The sequence below is a fragment of the Sinocyclocheilus grahami genome, unplaced genomic scaffold, assembly GCF_001515645.1.
Source record: "Sinocyclocheilus grahami isolate Dianchi unplaced genomic scaffold, SAMN03320097.WGS_v1.1 scaffold380.1, whole genome shotgun sequence".
Classification (NCBI taxonomy): Eukaryota; Metazoa; Chordata; class Actinopteri; order Cypriniformes; family Cyprinidae; genus Sinocyclocheilus; species Sinocyclocheilus grahami.
Genome location: NW_015505559.1, coordinates 1,420,633 through 1,436,861, shown reverse-complemented (window position 1 = coordinate 1,436,861; position 16,229 = coordinate 1,420,633). Strand labels below are relative to the sequence as shown.

Genomic DNA, 16,229 nt, shown 5'->3' with positions numbered 1-16,229 from the left:
TACAGTAAATCCATTTAATTATTTGATCAGGTTATTTTTTTAAATCACAAAATCTTTCATGGGGTCTCACTTAAAAAAAAAAAAAGTCAAACATCAAAGTTTTTAAGGGAAATCCAACACGTTTTCCTTAGCGTTTGTACGAAAACACAGAGCAAACATGGTTTTAGAAGAAGTGATTTTATGGCATTGTATAAATTTGAATTAATTTGTGCTTTTCACTACATGGTTGCTGGTGGATGATTTCTCTTGGCCTGAGAGGAATTTGCCTATTCTCTCACACAGAACTGAGTCTGCGTGCTACGGTGTAACAGTAACACCCGTGTGAGAGGACACACTGGAGGCCTTAAGGCGTTTTTATGGGAGGACAGTGCAGGTAAAGGCAGGCTGGCCATGATGGGTTCAGTTTATTAGATTCCGTATTTCCCCTTCAGCTCCTCTACCTTTGCGATGTACGCTTTCAATGCATCATCCTGACTCATACCTGAAAAGTGAAAGAGAAGAAAAACAGACAGAGATTAAGACACACACACACACACACACACAATGAGCAGCTTCTTCAGATCATTTACAGTTTTGTATGTTAAGATGCTGAAAAAACACAAATGTAAAATGATATTTCCCTGCCCCCTGCTGGTAGGGAGGAGAAACTGACCTTTCTTGGCCTCCCAGCCATCCCATTTGACCTTGCCAGTGAAATCTAACATGCCAGGTCTAGCTGTTAAAAAAAAAAAAAAAATTTTGTAGAGCTGCAATTTTGATTTAGAGATAAACTTAGGCCACATTTATTTATTCACTTTAATTTTTTAATAAGGAAAAGCTCACCTGTGTTAACATCCCCTACGGTGGCCTGTTTGTACAGACTGTAAATTTCCAGCATCTCAGCGTCCGCTGGTTTCGTTTTCAGATGTTTGACCTCCTCTGCTGCTTTCTGAAACTCAGCCTGTGAAAAAACCAACAACATGAGCCAAGAGAACACTCTACAAACACATGCTCTGTTAAGGACAATCGGTCAGCGATATTGATTTAAGTTTCACAACCCTCAAGTAGACAAAAATTGTGAGACAGAGTTGAGATATCACAGATAGTTTGCAGTTCAATGAGTGAGTTCATTCATCAGACTGATTCAATCCTATAACCCAGGAGTGTGTGATTCTTTTAATGAATCATTCATGTTTTCTAATGATTTCACAACTATGACTTTTTTGCTGTGCTACTATGGATTCTACAGCGGCGGTGTAGATTTGTTTCACCTTTAACAAGCGATTCATTAGACACTGGTGATACTTTGTGATATTCAAGACTAAAGACTTCTGAAGAGGAATATAAGTTAATGCTGCTCAGAGGTGGCATAACTGAAAAGGTGGCACAGAAGCACTTCTGATGTGGCATTTACTTAGCAATTACTACTATATGCATTGATACTAGGGGCTGAGCAGGCATAATTTAATCTGGCTTTTATGCGGCATTGCATCTTTACAAATTTTGAGCAGACACAAAGCAACCTTAACTCGGCTGTGTAAAGACATCTTTACTCAAATATTACAGCTGTATAATTTGATACGGAGGTGGATCAGAGCGGGCATAATTTAATCTGGCTTTTATGCGGCATTGCATCTGTACACATTTTGAGCAGCCACAAAGCAGCCTTAACTCGGCTGTGTCAAGACATCTTTACACAAATATTACAGCTGTATAATTTGATACGGAGGTGGATCAGAGCGGGCATAATTTAATCTGGCTTTTATGCGGCATTGCATCTGTACACATTTTGAGCAGCCACAAAGCAGCCTTAACTCGGCTGTGTCAAGACATCTTTACACAAATATTACAGCTGTATAATTTGATACTGAGGTGGATCAGAGCAGGTATAATTTAGTCTGGCTTTTATGCGGCATTGCATCTTTACACATTTTGAGCAGACACAAAGCAGCCTTAACTCGGCTGTGTAAAGACATCTTTACACAAATATTACAGCTGTATAATTTGATACGGAGGTGGATCAGAGCAGGCATAATTTAGTCTGGCTTTTATGTGGCTTCATGTCTTGAATTTCAAGCAGCCTCAACTCAGCGGTGTAAGGAGGCTTGGAGTTCACATCAACAAACAATAACATTCTGTTTAACCTAAGCACTCGCGGCAATTTTGTTGTCTGCCGCTTACAATGCTTGAGATCGGATTCGGTTTCTAATTGGATGGATTCTTACTGGCTGTAAATGTTTCGTCATTTATCAGCTAGAAAAAAAAATGTTTTGATAGTGATTCCACCAATATTGTTCCTCTGTGTCATTATTGTTATAGTTGCTTAATTCTATTTTCATAGAATTAGAACTTACTGTCCTAGGTGCGAACAGGCCTTAAAACAGAATCGAACATTAATCACTTTTAATGGAATTTCCCCGAATGCTACATTAAAGGAACACTCCACTATTTGAAAATAGGCTCATTATCCAACTCCCCTAGCGTTAAACAGTTGAGTTTTACCGTTTTCAAATACATTCAACCGATCTCCGGGTCTGGCGGTACAGATTCAACGATCTATGCTAAGCGTGCTACCGCCAGACCCGGAGATCCGCTGAATGGATTCGAAAACGGTAAAACTCAACTGTTTAACTCTAGGGGAGTTGGATAATGAGTCTATTTTCAAAAATAGTGGAGTGTTCCTTTAATTTAAGAATCCGCTCTGCACTGAATACAAAAAGCAGACTAAGGATAAGTGAAACCTCTCCATCGATATGCATTCAGTTCTCATTCTTACAAAAAGGACTGAAAAGATTTTGTTCATGGCCACTTTACATTCTTGGTCTTCCTCCATAACGCTGGCAGGAGACATGAACTGATTATGTGACCATGCGCACAAAGGCCAGCACACATTAAAAAGGGTTTAGCAGATCTCTGATCACGGGGGTCAAACTCCATCCATCTCTCTCTCTCTCTCAATCAATCACACACACTTTACTATGCCTGCGATTCTTTGACCCAATTACGTGCCATGCGCACTAAGGCTCCTCATCATCGAGCAGCTTCTGTTCCTTCATCTTCTTTCCTGTTACAGTAACCACACAACGTCCTCGAGTAAACCTCAGTCTTATCGTTGCTATAACATGTTATCAGATTTCAGTGCATAACGACTAAATACAGACCCACTTCTCACACCTTCTTTAACTGACAAATTTTTTTTTTTTTTTGCATTTTTTGTATTTGCATATTTTCACCCCCAAAAATGTATTTTCTGTCATCATTTACTGACCCTCGTGTCGTTCCAAAATATGACATTCTTCAGTGCAAACAACAGAAGCCTTTCACTCCTTATTGCTTTTGCATACATTAAAAATGAACGGTGACTGAGGCTAGCAACATCTCGTTTTGTGTTCAGCGGAAGAAAGTCACACATGACTTTTTGGGGTAACCACCCGTTTCGTAAAAACGCGACGCGGCGATATGCGTCCGTGTAGCGCGTGTAAAAGCCAGCGATTAAGAAACAGCGCAAACGGAGCACAAAAGCTCGCTCTATATTATAATACACTTCACGCCACACCCACGCAGACATGGCGCTGTCTTCAGCTCTGCATGCATATTATTGCCCTCCAGTGTCACTTACTACATGTAATGCAAAGTTGACTTTTACCTCTCTCGATCGAGGTAAATCAGTATTACTCTTTAAGCCATGTGAAATACCCAGATGCGCTCATATGAACAGCATGTCGTTTTCTATACGAGTTTTAAATACAATTCTCAAATGAAACAAAGGCGCCCTGTTCGCACATACTCACCTCGGACATGGTTGTAGATGTTTCAGTCTGTTACAATGATATGCTTGAAGACCCGCTGTGACGGCAGCGCGATACTCCGACGATTGCTGTAGTATGGGCTGGCACGCCCGTGGCCACGCCCCCTTGCACTCTATTGGCTGCTGGGGCATGTACTGCGCAATGTATCCAATCAAATTCACTGAAATGTAGGTCTTTCAACTGGGCCACAGGGTCACGCTAGGGATGCCAGATTAAGAGTATTGTGCAAATGCCTTTATTCAAAGAGAAGCTACTCATTTCAACAGAAGTTGAGGTGTCTTATGATTTATTTATTTTTTTTAATCAGTGGTTCTGAACTTAGGGGTTTGGACAAACAACTGATCCTTAGTTTGATGAGGTGGCCTATTGTTAATGTATGTAAAAACAATCCACAAATATAACTAAAATACAAATAAAGGTTTATGTAACCAGGGCTGCGTTCAGCCCTGACAAAAACGTTGCAAAATGTTTTTAAACGGAAACGGTGGTGCGTTGAACACCCTGTTCTGATGACGCAAGAGTTGCAGCTATGGCAGCTGAGAAGGCCATTCTTTGTGTTCTTTTTGAAGAATTTTCGGAGCCTGATGAAATCGGTATAAGTACGTGTTTAATACTGCAAAATACGCTCGATGTTACAGTCACTGCCCTTGCCCTCCAGAATAAAAGAGAACATCTCAATCGAATGAAGGGATTTGTGGAAACTGTGGTTCCTAATTATTGTGATCCAACATTTGCCTCGCATTTCAGGATGAAAAGACAAACGTTTCAGGTGAAGAACAATCCACTTCTTACCTCCGATACCTGTGTTATGATCTATATGACCTTATTATTTTTATTGTGAGTATTCGGCTTATCATTAATGCTGATCACTGTTGTTGTGCTATGATATTGTAATATTTACCATTATATAATCAGAGGGGTATAGAGAAGCTTATTAAAGTGTCACTCCACAATACAATAGCAAAATATATAAATATGTATGGTATTTTTATGTTACATTAATCAGAATTTGGCACACAATAGAATACATTGCAATTACTAAATGATATTTAGACAGACTTAAAGAAGTTCCAGATCTATACTTGTGCCCTTATTATTTCAGTTATTTTGCCTTTAATGTAAATAAACATGTGCAAACAATATACTTGCTCTTGTGAATTTATTTGGATGTTAATTACATTGTGCGAGCTGTCTCTTTAATACTGTGTGGTTTATGTACATGCTGCTGCTGATTGGGCTGACATTTTTGACACACCCACCAAACAAGAGAAAACACATCTCAAACCCCGTTGCACAACGTTGCACACCGTTTCCAGGAAACATGTCGTTCAAACCGGAAACCGTAGCAAAACGGTGCATACCGGTTTGAGCTTGAACTTGCCCCAGGTGTTTTTGTATTACATTTTTAGACACGTTTGGAGTGTAAATACTTATAGAATTAGAACTTATTGTCCTAGGTGTGAACGGGCCTTAAAACAGAATAGAACATGAATCACTTTTAATGGAATTTCCCCGAACGCTACATTAAAGGAACACTCCACTATTTTTGAAAATAGGCTCATTATCCAACTCCCCTAGAGTTAAACAGTTGAGTTTTACCGTTTTCAAATACATTCAACCGATCTACGGGTCTGGCGGTAGCACTTTTAGCTGTAGCATGGTTGACCAGCAGCCTGATAACTGACCGTGTAGTATTTTTTTTTTTTTTGCATAGTTAACATACTAATGTTTTGATGGATGATGATTGTAATGGAGGTAAAGACGATTACAGCCCAGATAGCACACGATCTGCAAGATGTCTGTTAAAGATTGGGCATCAACACTCACTCTGACAGAGGAGCTGTTCACTGGTCATGTTGAGCTGCCTTCAGATCACCACATTACACAAATTCAGAATGTTTTTATTTGCTTTATTAATTTGTGCTTTGCTCTGTTTAATAATTCTGAATGGATCTGTATATATTTACAGTATATACAGTCAGGTTAGGTATCCACTAAATTTCTTCAAAACGGAAGTAAGCCGTTTTCTGAGAATGTGCGAGACTTCCGGTTCATTAGCCGCTGTAGGGAAATAACGAGAAGAATAACAACGTGCAGTAAACGGTAAAACTGTTTGCAGTACAAACCAGTGTGCTCATAATTAAGATAATACATTAAAATAATAAGGTAAGACACACCAATTTGCAATATCAAGCAGTAAAACGAGCAGTTTTCTACAGCTAAAAATAGCTAGACGCAGATGAGGCCGGAAACCAGACCCATAAAAATTACAAATGGCCGCGCCCGGTCTTATGTGGAAATTATGGATAGCGGTCTCCGTGTGGTCCTGTTTGGTATTGCAGCTTGACTTGTAGTTTTAGAAAAAAGCTCTAAACAAATGTAACATTTATTTTTTTCCCTAACAGTTTTTCTGTTGCACTGTATACATAAATTGTGAATTATGAATTTTTTTTTTTTTTTTTAATTTATCTTGAAAATTCTTGAAGAAAATATAGTTTTGTGAGAATCATTCTCAATCTTAATCTTGCTTGAACTTGGTAAACAATTATCTTTATTTGAAATGTTTCAAGTCTTAAAGGGGTCATATGATGCTTTTTTTTAAAGATCATTATTTTGTGTATTTGGTGTAACAGAATATGTTGACATGCTTTAATGTTCAAAAAACACATTCTTTTTCAAATACTGTACATTATTGTAGGTCCTCTATGCCCCGCCTCTCTCAAACGCTTCGTTTTCTACAAAGACTTGGTTTAGTCATACTGGGATGTTTGCTAAAATTGTTGTACGCCACTGTGGTGCCCTAACTAGAAAATTTGGTGTCATGCCACCAAAATGTACATTGCAAGGGCGTTGAAATAGCTGAAATAGTTAGATCCAATCTGATTTGTCAGTTATGCAACTTCCTGTCAAGTCCTCTGGGAAATAATCTCATGCGAAAACAGCAAAGCCATATTTTCTCAAGACCATGAATTTGACATTTTATTTCATTCTTAGAAGATTAAAAAAAAAAAAATCTCAATTGGACGCAGTGTCCAAACTAAAATAGATATTTAATTTGCATTCCATTTTTGACAAGGATAAATAGATCTATAAATGAACATTTAGTGCTTAAAAAACAACAGGCTGCTCATAAAACAAGCCAGAGAATATGAACACAACGGTTTGTTTTGGACCGTGGAGACGTATTTATTTTTCGTTCCCATTTTGCTTCCGCATTGAATGTGTCACATGCTGTAGCGGCTCTATTGCTTTTGTCTGTTACCTGATCGACGCAGCGGCTATTTTGGTCTAGAATTGCATTTCTCAGAACATGCTGGAAGAAAACGATCCGATATTAGTTTTATAATTACAGAAGTACGATAAAATAGTGAAGTGGGCGCGTGTGTTCTGCTCTCCTTAATTTTACTTAGGCTCCATTTACGCCTAGGCTCACTGTTTAATGATCCTGTGTGGCCTCTGCATGTGGTTTGTAATGTGATCGGCTCGAGATGTGTGGAAGTGCGGTTCTGGCAGTGCGTCTGGTTCGATCTTTCGAGCATCGCAACTTTAAACCGGTGGTTTACAAAGACGTTAGTTTAGATCAGACGGTGGAGGAGTTTATTACATTTGTTAAGCAAGGTTAGACATGATGGCAACCGATTGTAACAAGAGTTCACCTGTTTATTTGTAAAAAGTAAATGAGATGTGTTTGATATTAAACAATGACTAATAATGAGAGCTAAACTAATGCACTTCTCTCTTTTAAGACGTTTCAACAAGAGCTGGATTGCCTCTGCCCTTTAAGAAGTTTGATTATGGTAAGTCTACATTTACTGCTTTATCAAAAATAAGATGAACAGTTATTGCATTAACATCCTGTTGCTGTGTTGTTGCAGACACAATGAAAATCATACACCAGGCACATGGCGCAAAGGTAGCTTTTAATCAGATCAACAACTTGTGGCATAAATTATGTAATATTGACATGATCACATTTGTTTAAAAACTGCTGCCGTAAACCTTTCATGATCACTCTGCTCTTTTTATTTCACAAAAGTTTAGAAATGTATACTTGATTGGTTAGAAACAACCTAATTCCTATGACAAATGGTTGAATTAAGAAAATGAGTAAATGTAACCTTAATAATAATATCTGTTTTTCATGATTTCAGACGAATGAGCTTGTAATGAGTTTAGAGGATGATGAAAAGTTGATTCTTCGTGATGGCTGCGGGTTAGGAGCATGTGGCGTTGGTATGTAAAAACTATATTTAGGGCTTCATGATTCTGTGCAGATTACATTTTTATAGGATGCTGCATTAAATTAAATATTTGATTTAATGCGTAATAAATTTTCCTCGTGTGCACATAAAAATGAACCTGTACCAGCTCAGTTCTTTATTTCAACACCTTTCCTCTCCTCACAGCCAATGAGACAGAACTTGCCTTCTTCAGAATGGCCGACTATGAAAAGTTCAAAGCCAATCCAAAGACTGAATGGTGATGACGATCAGGATGCAACACAAGAGGTCTTGGAGTATTTATTCGCCAGAGGCAAGCAAGTGTGAAAAGCTCTTCAAGTGGGATTGAACCATCAATTTTAATTTCATTTATAGCAATACTTTTTATATTTATTCTTACCGTTCAAATAGCTTCAGCATAGTTTGACAAATTTTGAGGGGAGATGTTTATGTTGTCAAGTGCAATTATCTTCTTAGGTAAGAATACTGTACATTTCAGTGCCGAAATGTGCATTTCGAATGCCAATTCTTTTTTTATTTCATTTACAACAAATCGGGTACCCTTTCAGCATAGTTTGACAAATTTTGAGGGGAGATGTTTTCATGTTGTCAAGTGCAATTATCTTCTTAGGTAAGAATACTGTACATTTCAGTGCCGAAATGTGCATTTCGAATGCCAATTCTTTTTTTATTTCATTTACAACAAATCGGGTACCAAATATCTTGTTTGGTTTAAATGACACCTTGGAAGTTGGTTGCCATTTTGTTCAATAAAGTTGAAGATGTGAATCATGTTTTCGCAACACTTTTGATTAAAAGTTCAATTCAAAACTTCCTACCTGTAGCTCATCCGCAGTAACAACAGCCAGTCAGTCAAACCAAGTGAAACTAAACGTATTAATACTTAATACGTTTTCTAGTGCACTTGCAGTCATGGCATGGTCATTATTGGTACTCAGTATAATGTTGGCCTTCCTGTTACAGATTGAGTGTGAAAATTGAGTTTACACAGTAACTGGCCCTGAGGGCAATCATCTGAGGTACTGACATAATAATAATAATAATAACATTAGGCATGTGTTAAGTCCTTTAAGTGCATAGAGAGAGTTGGAAAAATTCAGTCAGGAGTTACTGAAGGCTACAGTACCTCGGTACAAATCTTTTTTTCTGAAGCTAAAACTGTGGTATAGACCCGAGTTTTGAGTCTATGCATAGTTGTGAGACTCAACTATCAAAACAAAACACTGATGGCTTTTATAGGGAACAGAAATGGAGAGCTGAAGGTACTGTGTGTGCGTGTGAGCAGAGCTCTAGTCTTTGTGCTTCTGAGAGATCACAGCTGATGCACACTGCACCTAATAACACTAACCTCCATTCAGAACACTCAACTTGACTATAAAAATGTACCTTATCATATCTGTCTTTACTTTTAGCCTTACGAAGATGAGACAAATTTGCCAGTCTCATCATATCATTATTGTTCCCATTTTAGATGAGGCTGACTTAAGCTAGTCAGAATTTAACTAGTCTCAAGAATATTTATCAACAATTTCCACTTGGCAAAAGTGCATATTGGGTGTAATGTGTTGATCACTTGTGTGTTGTTGACCACTACACTTCCAACTGTATATCTGCTTAACACTTATAAGTATTTAATTACAAAAAGTTTTTAAACGCATGTGTTCTTGTATTCTTTCCCAGACTTCTATGGTATTCCATTAGCCTCCACATGGTGGTGCTGTAAAACTGGACAGTTGCGTTTACTCTCCCATCCGCGGCGGATTCGTGTCAGTCTGGTGAAGATGCATGGCAGAAACAGGAAGCAACGGCACACCAGAACAATGCAGGGTACAACGACAGCCAATAAGTAGCTTGGCGGCATGTAGAATGGATATGCCTCAATGTGGAAGGTAAAATCCCAGCCAAAGAAGAGTGTGTGCATGATGGACAGAGTCAGAGCAATGTAGCCCAAACCAGACTAAAGGATGAAAAGAGAGAAAACGTCATTCAAAAAGCTATGATTGTGCTTTTGGGTTGAATATGCTAATCAAAGACATTGCCAAAATTACGTACATATGAAATCATGCCACACTATCTGGTCAATATCAGAGCACCATTTCCATGTTTCCTCCCAACCTAAAAACCAACTATCAGTTGTTGCACCAAAACTAGCTAGACATGATTTACATCAACATGTAATGTGACGGATCAAATGCACCATGCACATTGGAAATTCAGGTACCAGGTATAAACTAGGCTTGTAATATTGTTTGGAATAGCATGTACAGGGTTTGTTCAACCCTGCACCTGGAGAACCAGACCATTTCTCAATATGCATTCCTATGCAAACTTGCATCCTTGTGTTCCTTGCTGAAGTTCAATTCAAATACTCAAGAAAGCAAGTACCAAGGACGCATGAAATTACCCGGTTACCAATATTGAGTACGCATTGCATGAAGACTTGAGAGAATTAGAAATCCCAGAAGTCATTTGGGGGTGGATGACATATAAGCGTCTCCTGTTCTCACTCAAGATGAGAGATTCCCACTGCAAACTTGTGAAAGTAAACATTTGACGTTTTGATTGCCATACATTTAAAAAAAGTGATAAAGAAATGGAGAAAGCCTGCAATATATTTTATTGCCATAGTTAAAATTCTTATAATTGGCAAAGTATAGGTTATATTTAAGACACACACACTCTTATACACGTACGCAGCAAAATTAAAAGATATTAATATAAAAAATAAGTAAATGTTTCAAAAGATGTCATCTGTAATGTTTTTGTTTATTTATTTATTGTACTGTGACTGTCAGTTGAGCAACAGTGATAAAGAAATGGAGAAAGCCTGCAATATATTTTATTGCCATAGTTAAAATTCTTATAATTGGCAAAGTATAGGTTATATTTAATAGACACACACACTCTTATACACGTACGCAGCAAAATTAAAAGATATTAATATAAAAAATAAGTAAATGTTTCAAAAGATGTCATCTGTAATGTTTTTGTTTATTTATTTATTGTACTGTGACTGTCAGTTGAGCAACAAGATCACAACATCTCAATTCTCACAAATATGCGTTTTGTGTCCTAGTGTTCTTTCGAGTTTCTTCTTTTGAGGTAGCCTGGCAAGAAGGGTCTCCACAACAACGCAAATCTGTTCTTTGCATTCTTAGAATTGAGAAACAGCCCCACTTTTCTGCTGAGTTTTAACACACACTCAAGGTCTTCAGAAGTGTTTGAGAGGGGTTGGATAAAATTTCTGCAGGACAGCGGGTCCAAGCAGACTTAAGTTCCAACCCTGCTCCAACACACCATTAAAGTTTTTCAGGTGTGCTGGATTAGGGTTGGAGCTAAACTGGTAGCCCTCCAGGTTCTAGCCCTGCTCCTGGAAAGCTTAGCTCCAACTCTAACCAAACACATCTGAACAATCTAATCAAGGTGTTCATGGTTGCCTAAAAAAATACAGGCAGGTGTGTTGGAATAGGGTTGAACTTAACTGCAGGTAGCAGGTACAGGGTTAGCTATCCTTGGTTAAAGCAGAGTAGGTACTAGTGATGGGAGAAGCAAACCTTTTCAAGCTTTTGAACCAATTGCTTCGCAAAATGATTCACTGTTTCGATGTGCTCAAAACACCACACACTGGTGATGCCTGCTGGTCAAAACTGTAAATGCAACAAAAACTCAGGCCATAACATGCATAAAAAACATTTTACAAACCCATTGCAAATGTTTAATTGAAAGTATAATACATTAAATAATAAAATACCATTAAATGTGAAGTGTCTGTATAATGTTTTTTTTTTAATAATTATTATTCATTTGCAGGGCTTGTTTTGTTTGTTTTATGGACAGCTTGGCTAAACCGGACAATAAGAGACTATTAACTACTAATTCTTTTAATTACACAAATGTCTCATTAAAAATGTCTACAAATGTATCAAACTGATCCGAGATCAGGTAAAAACTAAAGACGTTGGTTCAGTGGTTGTCAGCAAACCATTGAAATTTCGAAACAGTTGTGACGTTACGAAGCCTCACTTACTGAAATCATGTGACTCCGAGCCACTGTTTCGAAACAAATGAAAGCAAAGATTCCAAAGCTCTAAGAAGCAGTGCTTCAAAAGCGCCCATCACTAGTAGGTAGTGGTTCACCAAAGCTCCTGCTAAAGTAGTTATATGTGATTAATGTGTTACAGCAGTATTTCCCAACCCTGTTCCTGGAGGCAAACCAACAGTACAAATTATAGAACTCTTCCTAATCAAACACACCTGATTCAACTCAGTAGAGACACCAAGACCTGAAAAGGATGGGTCAGAGAAGGGAGATATCCAAAATGTGCGCTGCTGGTGTGCCTCCAGGAACAGGATTGGGAAACACTTTTATGGTGTGCATGGCCTCACCTGTACAAACGTAAACTCTCTCCAGTTGAGAGTGTTGCCCACTGTGGGAAGGGAAGTGATGGCCAGTAAAGAGAGGACACCAAGACCCAACACTCCACAAGAAAGGTACAAGTCAGATCGCCAAACACCCAGCTCATCCCAGGGCTCCTCTGTACCTGCTTTAACCTGATACATTCAGACAAACACACAGCAGACACTACTTCTGTGAGGCACTTTAAGTGACACACTAAACATTTAAAGATCTTTATATTCAGGTTGGCTTACCTGTCTGTAGGCAGTATTGACAAGCCTGTGCAGTGTGATTCTGCGCAGTGGCAGGCAAAGGCTGTAGACACCATGCAACGCTGCACAAAGGAAGCTCAACAGGCCCAGTTGTTTCCTCCGCTGCAACCAGTTGTCCAACCAGGATGGGAAACGCTGGTACTTGGTGCCCCTCCAGAGCTGCAACCATGCAGCAAACAATCCTGGGAAGTATACGAGTGCCAGGGTCACCAAGGCTACTGCTGGCAGGCTCTCGTTCACCAGGTCAAGGGCGAGACGGTAGAAAGCATTGTGTCCTCCTTGTGCAAGAAATGGCAGCAAAATTCCCCGCAGGAAACCGTAGCCATAGAAGAAGAGAAAAAGGAGGAAGGTGACGACAACCGGGCCACTCCAAGATGGGAATAGGCGCAATGGGGCTACCTCAATTTCTCGAGCAGCAGACAAGCCACCCATATCCACTGGGTGGAAGCCCATCTGCCGAGCCAACTGCACAACTTTCTTCTTCCCTTCTGTACTGTTACTGCAGATCATGACCTATAAAGGTAGAAACTCACAGAGTTCAAATAAGCCTGTATTTGTTTTCAGCAAATACATATAAGCCAACAGCAGCCCTTACCTGTCTGCTTCCATCATGAGCCCCAGTCTGCAGCTCCCAGGTTGAAACCGTGTTAAAACCTTTGACCACTGGACTGTCTGGAAACAGCTCAGCTAGCCGTTCTGCATTGGACGGCCCATGGATATTCATCTCTGCGCCGTTACTTACATCCACAAGCACCTTCCCTGCAAGTGCAGACTGTAGCCCCAGCAAGGAGCAGTAATGCTCGGGGAACAAGGCCATGAATACCAGGCACACTGCTTGTGATACTGCCCCCTCCTGGTTCCTCAACTCCACTGCATCAGGGAACAGTCCTGATGGGATGCGATTCACACAGCGACTCCCAACCACCACTCGCACACCAGAAGCCACCAGCCGCAGAGCCAGTGAGCGAGAGAAGTCTCCAGAACCGAGTATGGCCACTGTAGGGCTAGTTAGACATACAGGTAGGGCATCAGCAGGGGCTTCAGAGTCTGAGAGCAAAGGAGTTGTCATATCTTCCACCATAATAAACCTGAGAAGATGAGTGTGAGTTTAGGAAATGATATGCATTTATATAATTAGGTATTTCCAAACTGCTGTCCCATTACCATTAAAGTAATAAAGGCACAAATTCCATATTCTTTAGAGATAGAGCTATTAACATATATAGTTCATTAGAACAAGTGTGTAACTTGCAGTAAAAAATATAATTTGTTTTAGTGGTTTGTGCACCACATGAAAATTACACCAAATCAAAATAATTTAACATTCCACAAAATTCTGACACCCAGGAACTAACAATATTTTCCCTTTATAAAGCATAACAGGAAAACATACATTTTCTAAATTTTACACTCAATAATTTAGCCCTGTTTTTGTTTGTATGTTTATTTAATATTTACGTAATGTTTAAACGTGCCAAAATTACACAAATTCTACATGGCTGATTTGCCTATAAAAATATTGGATTTCTTTTTTTTTTAAATAAACATTGGATGACATTATTGTTGTTGTTGATGATGGTGGTGTTAAAGTTTTTATTAGTTATTAGGTCTATTGTTGAGATTGTTAATAGTTTCTCTTTTCGCCTTTCAAATGAGTTGTGGTTTCGCTTCTACTGAAAGGGTGGGGTACAGACGTTCTCAATACTCAGTCACAGCACTTGACAAAATAACTTTTACATTAAATTTTTACATTTTTTTTAAACATCATTATTTATCCATATCAGAAAATACATTATACTACATGCTGATTTATAATGTACTCACCACTTTCATATAAATCCACTTTTTCTGGCGACTGTGCTGTGCTGTTCCAGGACTGTATAACCGGGGCGCTTCTGTAACTGTGCACTAGAGATATGAGACCGTGCAGAAAAAGACATTTCTTATCACACACGGAGCGTTGCTAAATTCTAGCGTCAGGTTAACAGCTGATTGGTCCGAGTGATCAATCTGAGAGGACGTCTCGAGACCCCTCCATTCCTTTGCGCTCCATAATCCATGACGGCAAGAGACGTGCACTGCACTACGCCACGGGCAGGTGCACGTCAGGCTACGGCGTATGGGTGTGCGTCTATGCGTAAGCTACAGCGTAGGTCCGACGCAGAAGTATAAATCAGCCTTTAACATGTAATTACGCGTTATCGCGTCATTTTGTGCTATCACTTTGGAAACCATATTGAACCGTGGAGCTTTAGCACCGCCTACTGGTGTGGCGTTCTGCTCAAGCACATCAACAACAGACAAGAATTGTAAAGGGCAGGATTTATTAAAAAATGTAGATTGAACAATGACTTTAAAAATAAAAAAAGAGCATATATAGGTTACAACTAGACATATAATAATTATAATACTATAATAATTATACATACATATATATATATATATATATAATTTTTTACTTTTTTTTTTTAAGAATTTGTTCCCTCATTTCAATTAAAAGGTCCCCTTTGGTGAAGGCACAATCAGCCCGGGCCTATACCCACATGTTATGCCCCTGTTTGAACCCTTGTTGTTGTTGTTGTTTATCCTATGCTGTCTAGGCTTTTTTTTTTGTAATGGGGCATTAGAACAACATCAGCTAAACTAATTATTTACTGAATTTTACTACACTAATCCATAGCCAAGTTGTGAAGGGGTAAATCAACTCCAAAAATGAGAGGTGAGCGAGACAGCACACGTTTTGGCCCTAACGGCCTTCCATAGTCCTTGGAGCTTCTATTTTGTAGACCCGCATAGCGGACTCAGCTGATCCGGATCCTACATTTGTAAACATCTGCACGGCCGCGATAAGGACGCGGCGAGCATGAGCACAGCAGGCTTGTTACCCGACGAGGCGGTTTCTCGCTCCGCCGACTCCCCGTGCGGCTCTAACCGTACAAAGACTGCGTGTGTGTCCGTGCTGGCAGCACTGGTTCTCGGTGTCGGGGTACTGTGCGCGCTGGCGGCCGGTCCGCTTCATGCACAGTGCTTTATTGAGTGGTACAGTATAGTAGTCACATCTGACACATATTTGATAAATGTCTGCATGCGTCACGCTTACTCTTGAATTCTAGAAACAGTTATTATATAACATATTTAAATTTATATTGTATGTTTTATTATATTGCATGTATATAAATATGCTTATTAGATATATTATTTTCATATTTTTCGATTTTAACCTATTGTTTGTTTATAAGGAAAATAGGTATTCCTTGCTTCGACGTCTCCTCCCTCTTGGTCAATCAGATTAAAGAGTGGTCAACAGAAACATGTCCTGGGAAGAGTCAAAGATGCCTTTATTCTGTGAGTGTGTACAGGAATAGACTAAAGGAATAGACTTGGCATTCATATTGTTTCATATGATGAATATATAAAATAAAATGAATCCAGTGAAATTACCACTTACAACAAAGTACAGTGGGGGTTGTATCTGTGATGGTCAGATGGTGAGACCATAGTTCTGAATTATTACCATGCTGAACACCCGAAG

The 16,229-nt window shown here is 39.1% G+C and overlaps 3 protein-coding genes across 5 annotated transcripts; 1 reads left to right on the top strand and 2 right to left on the bottom strand.

Moving 5' to 3' along the window:
• LOC107549782 (acyl-CoA-binding protein-like) lies at positions 1 to 3,894 on the bottom strand. Its single transcript, XM_016230959.1, has 4 exons — positions 3,771 to 3,894; positions 823 to 940; positions 653 to 715; positions 1 to 481 (listed from the first exon to the last, which is right to left on the bottom strand). Exons 1-4 carry the CDS (start codon positions 3,777 to 3,779, stop codon positions 408 to 410), a joined length of 264 nt encoding a protein of 87 aa, XP_016086445.1. The 5' UTR covers positions 3,780 to 3,894; the 3' UTR covers positions 1 to 407.
• A 3,127-nt stretch (positions 3,895 to 7,021) lies between these two features.
• Positions 7,022 to 9,782, top strand: LOC107549781 (UPF0538 protein C2orf76 homolog). 2 transcript variants are annotated; one of them, XR_001604601.1, is made up of 6 exons: positions 7,022 to 7,406; positions 7,535 to 7,585; positions 7,664 to 7,701; positions 7,940 to 8,021; positions 8,195 to 8,321; positions 9,710 to 9,782. XR_001604601.1 is itself a non-coding variant. In XM_016230958.1 (5 exons), exons 1-5 carry the CDS (start codon positions 7,277 to 7,279, stop codon positions 8,269 to 8,271), a joined length of 378 nt encoding a protein of 125 aa, XP_016086444.1. In that variant the 5' UTR covers positions 7,022 to 7,276; the 3' UTR covers positions 8,272 to 8,560. The 2 variants fall into 2 exon arrangements, 1 of the variants encoding a protein (XP_016086444.1); XM_016230958.1 differs by lacking the exon at positions 9,710 to 9,782 and having other exon boundaries at positions 8,195 to 8,560.
• On the bottom strand, positions 8,579 to 14,787 carry steap3 (STEAP family member 3, metalloreductase). 2 transcript variants are annotated; one of them, XM_016230955.1, is made up of 5 exons: positions 14,522 to 14,787; positions 13,293 to 13,785; positions 12,680 to 13,210; positions 12,416 to 12,580; positions 8,579 to 9,986 (listed from the first exon to the last, which is right to left on the bottom strand). In XM_016230955.1, the coding sequence occupies exons 2-5, from the start codon at positions 13,776 to 13,778 to the stop codon at positions 9,714 to 9,716; spliced, it is 1,455 nt and encodes a 484-aa protein (XP_016086441.1). In that variant the 5' UTR covers positions 13,779 to 13,785; positions 14,522 to 14,787; the 3' UTR covers positions 8,579 to 9,713. The 2 variants fall into 2 exon arrangements, with proteins under 2 accessions (XP_016086441.1, XP_016086442.1); XM_016230956.1 differs by lacking the exon at positions 14,522 to 14,787 and having other exon boundaries at positions 13,293 to 13,937.
• Positions 14,788 to 16,229: the final 1,442 nt, after the last annotated feature.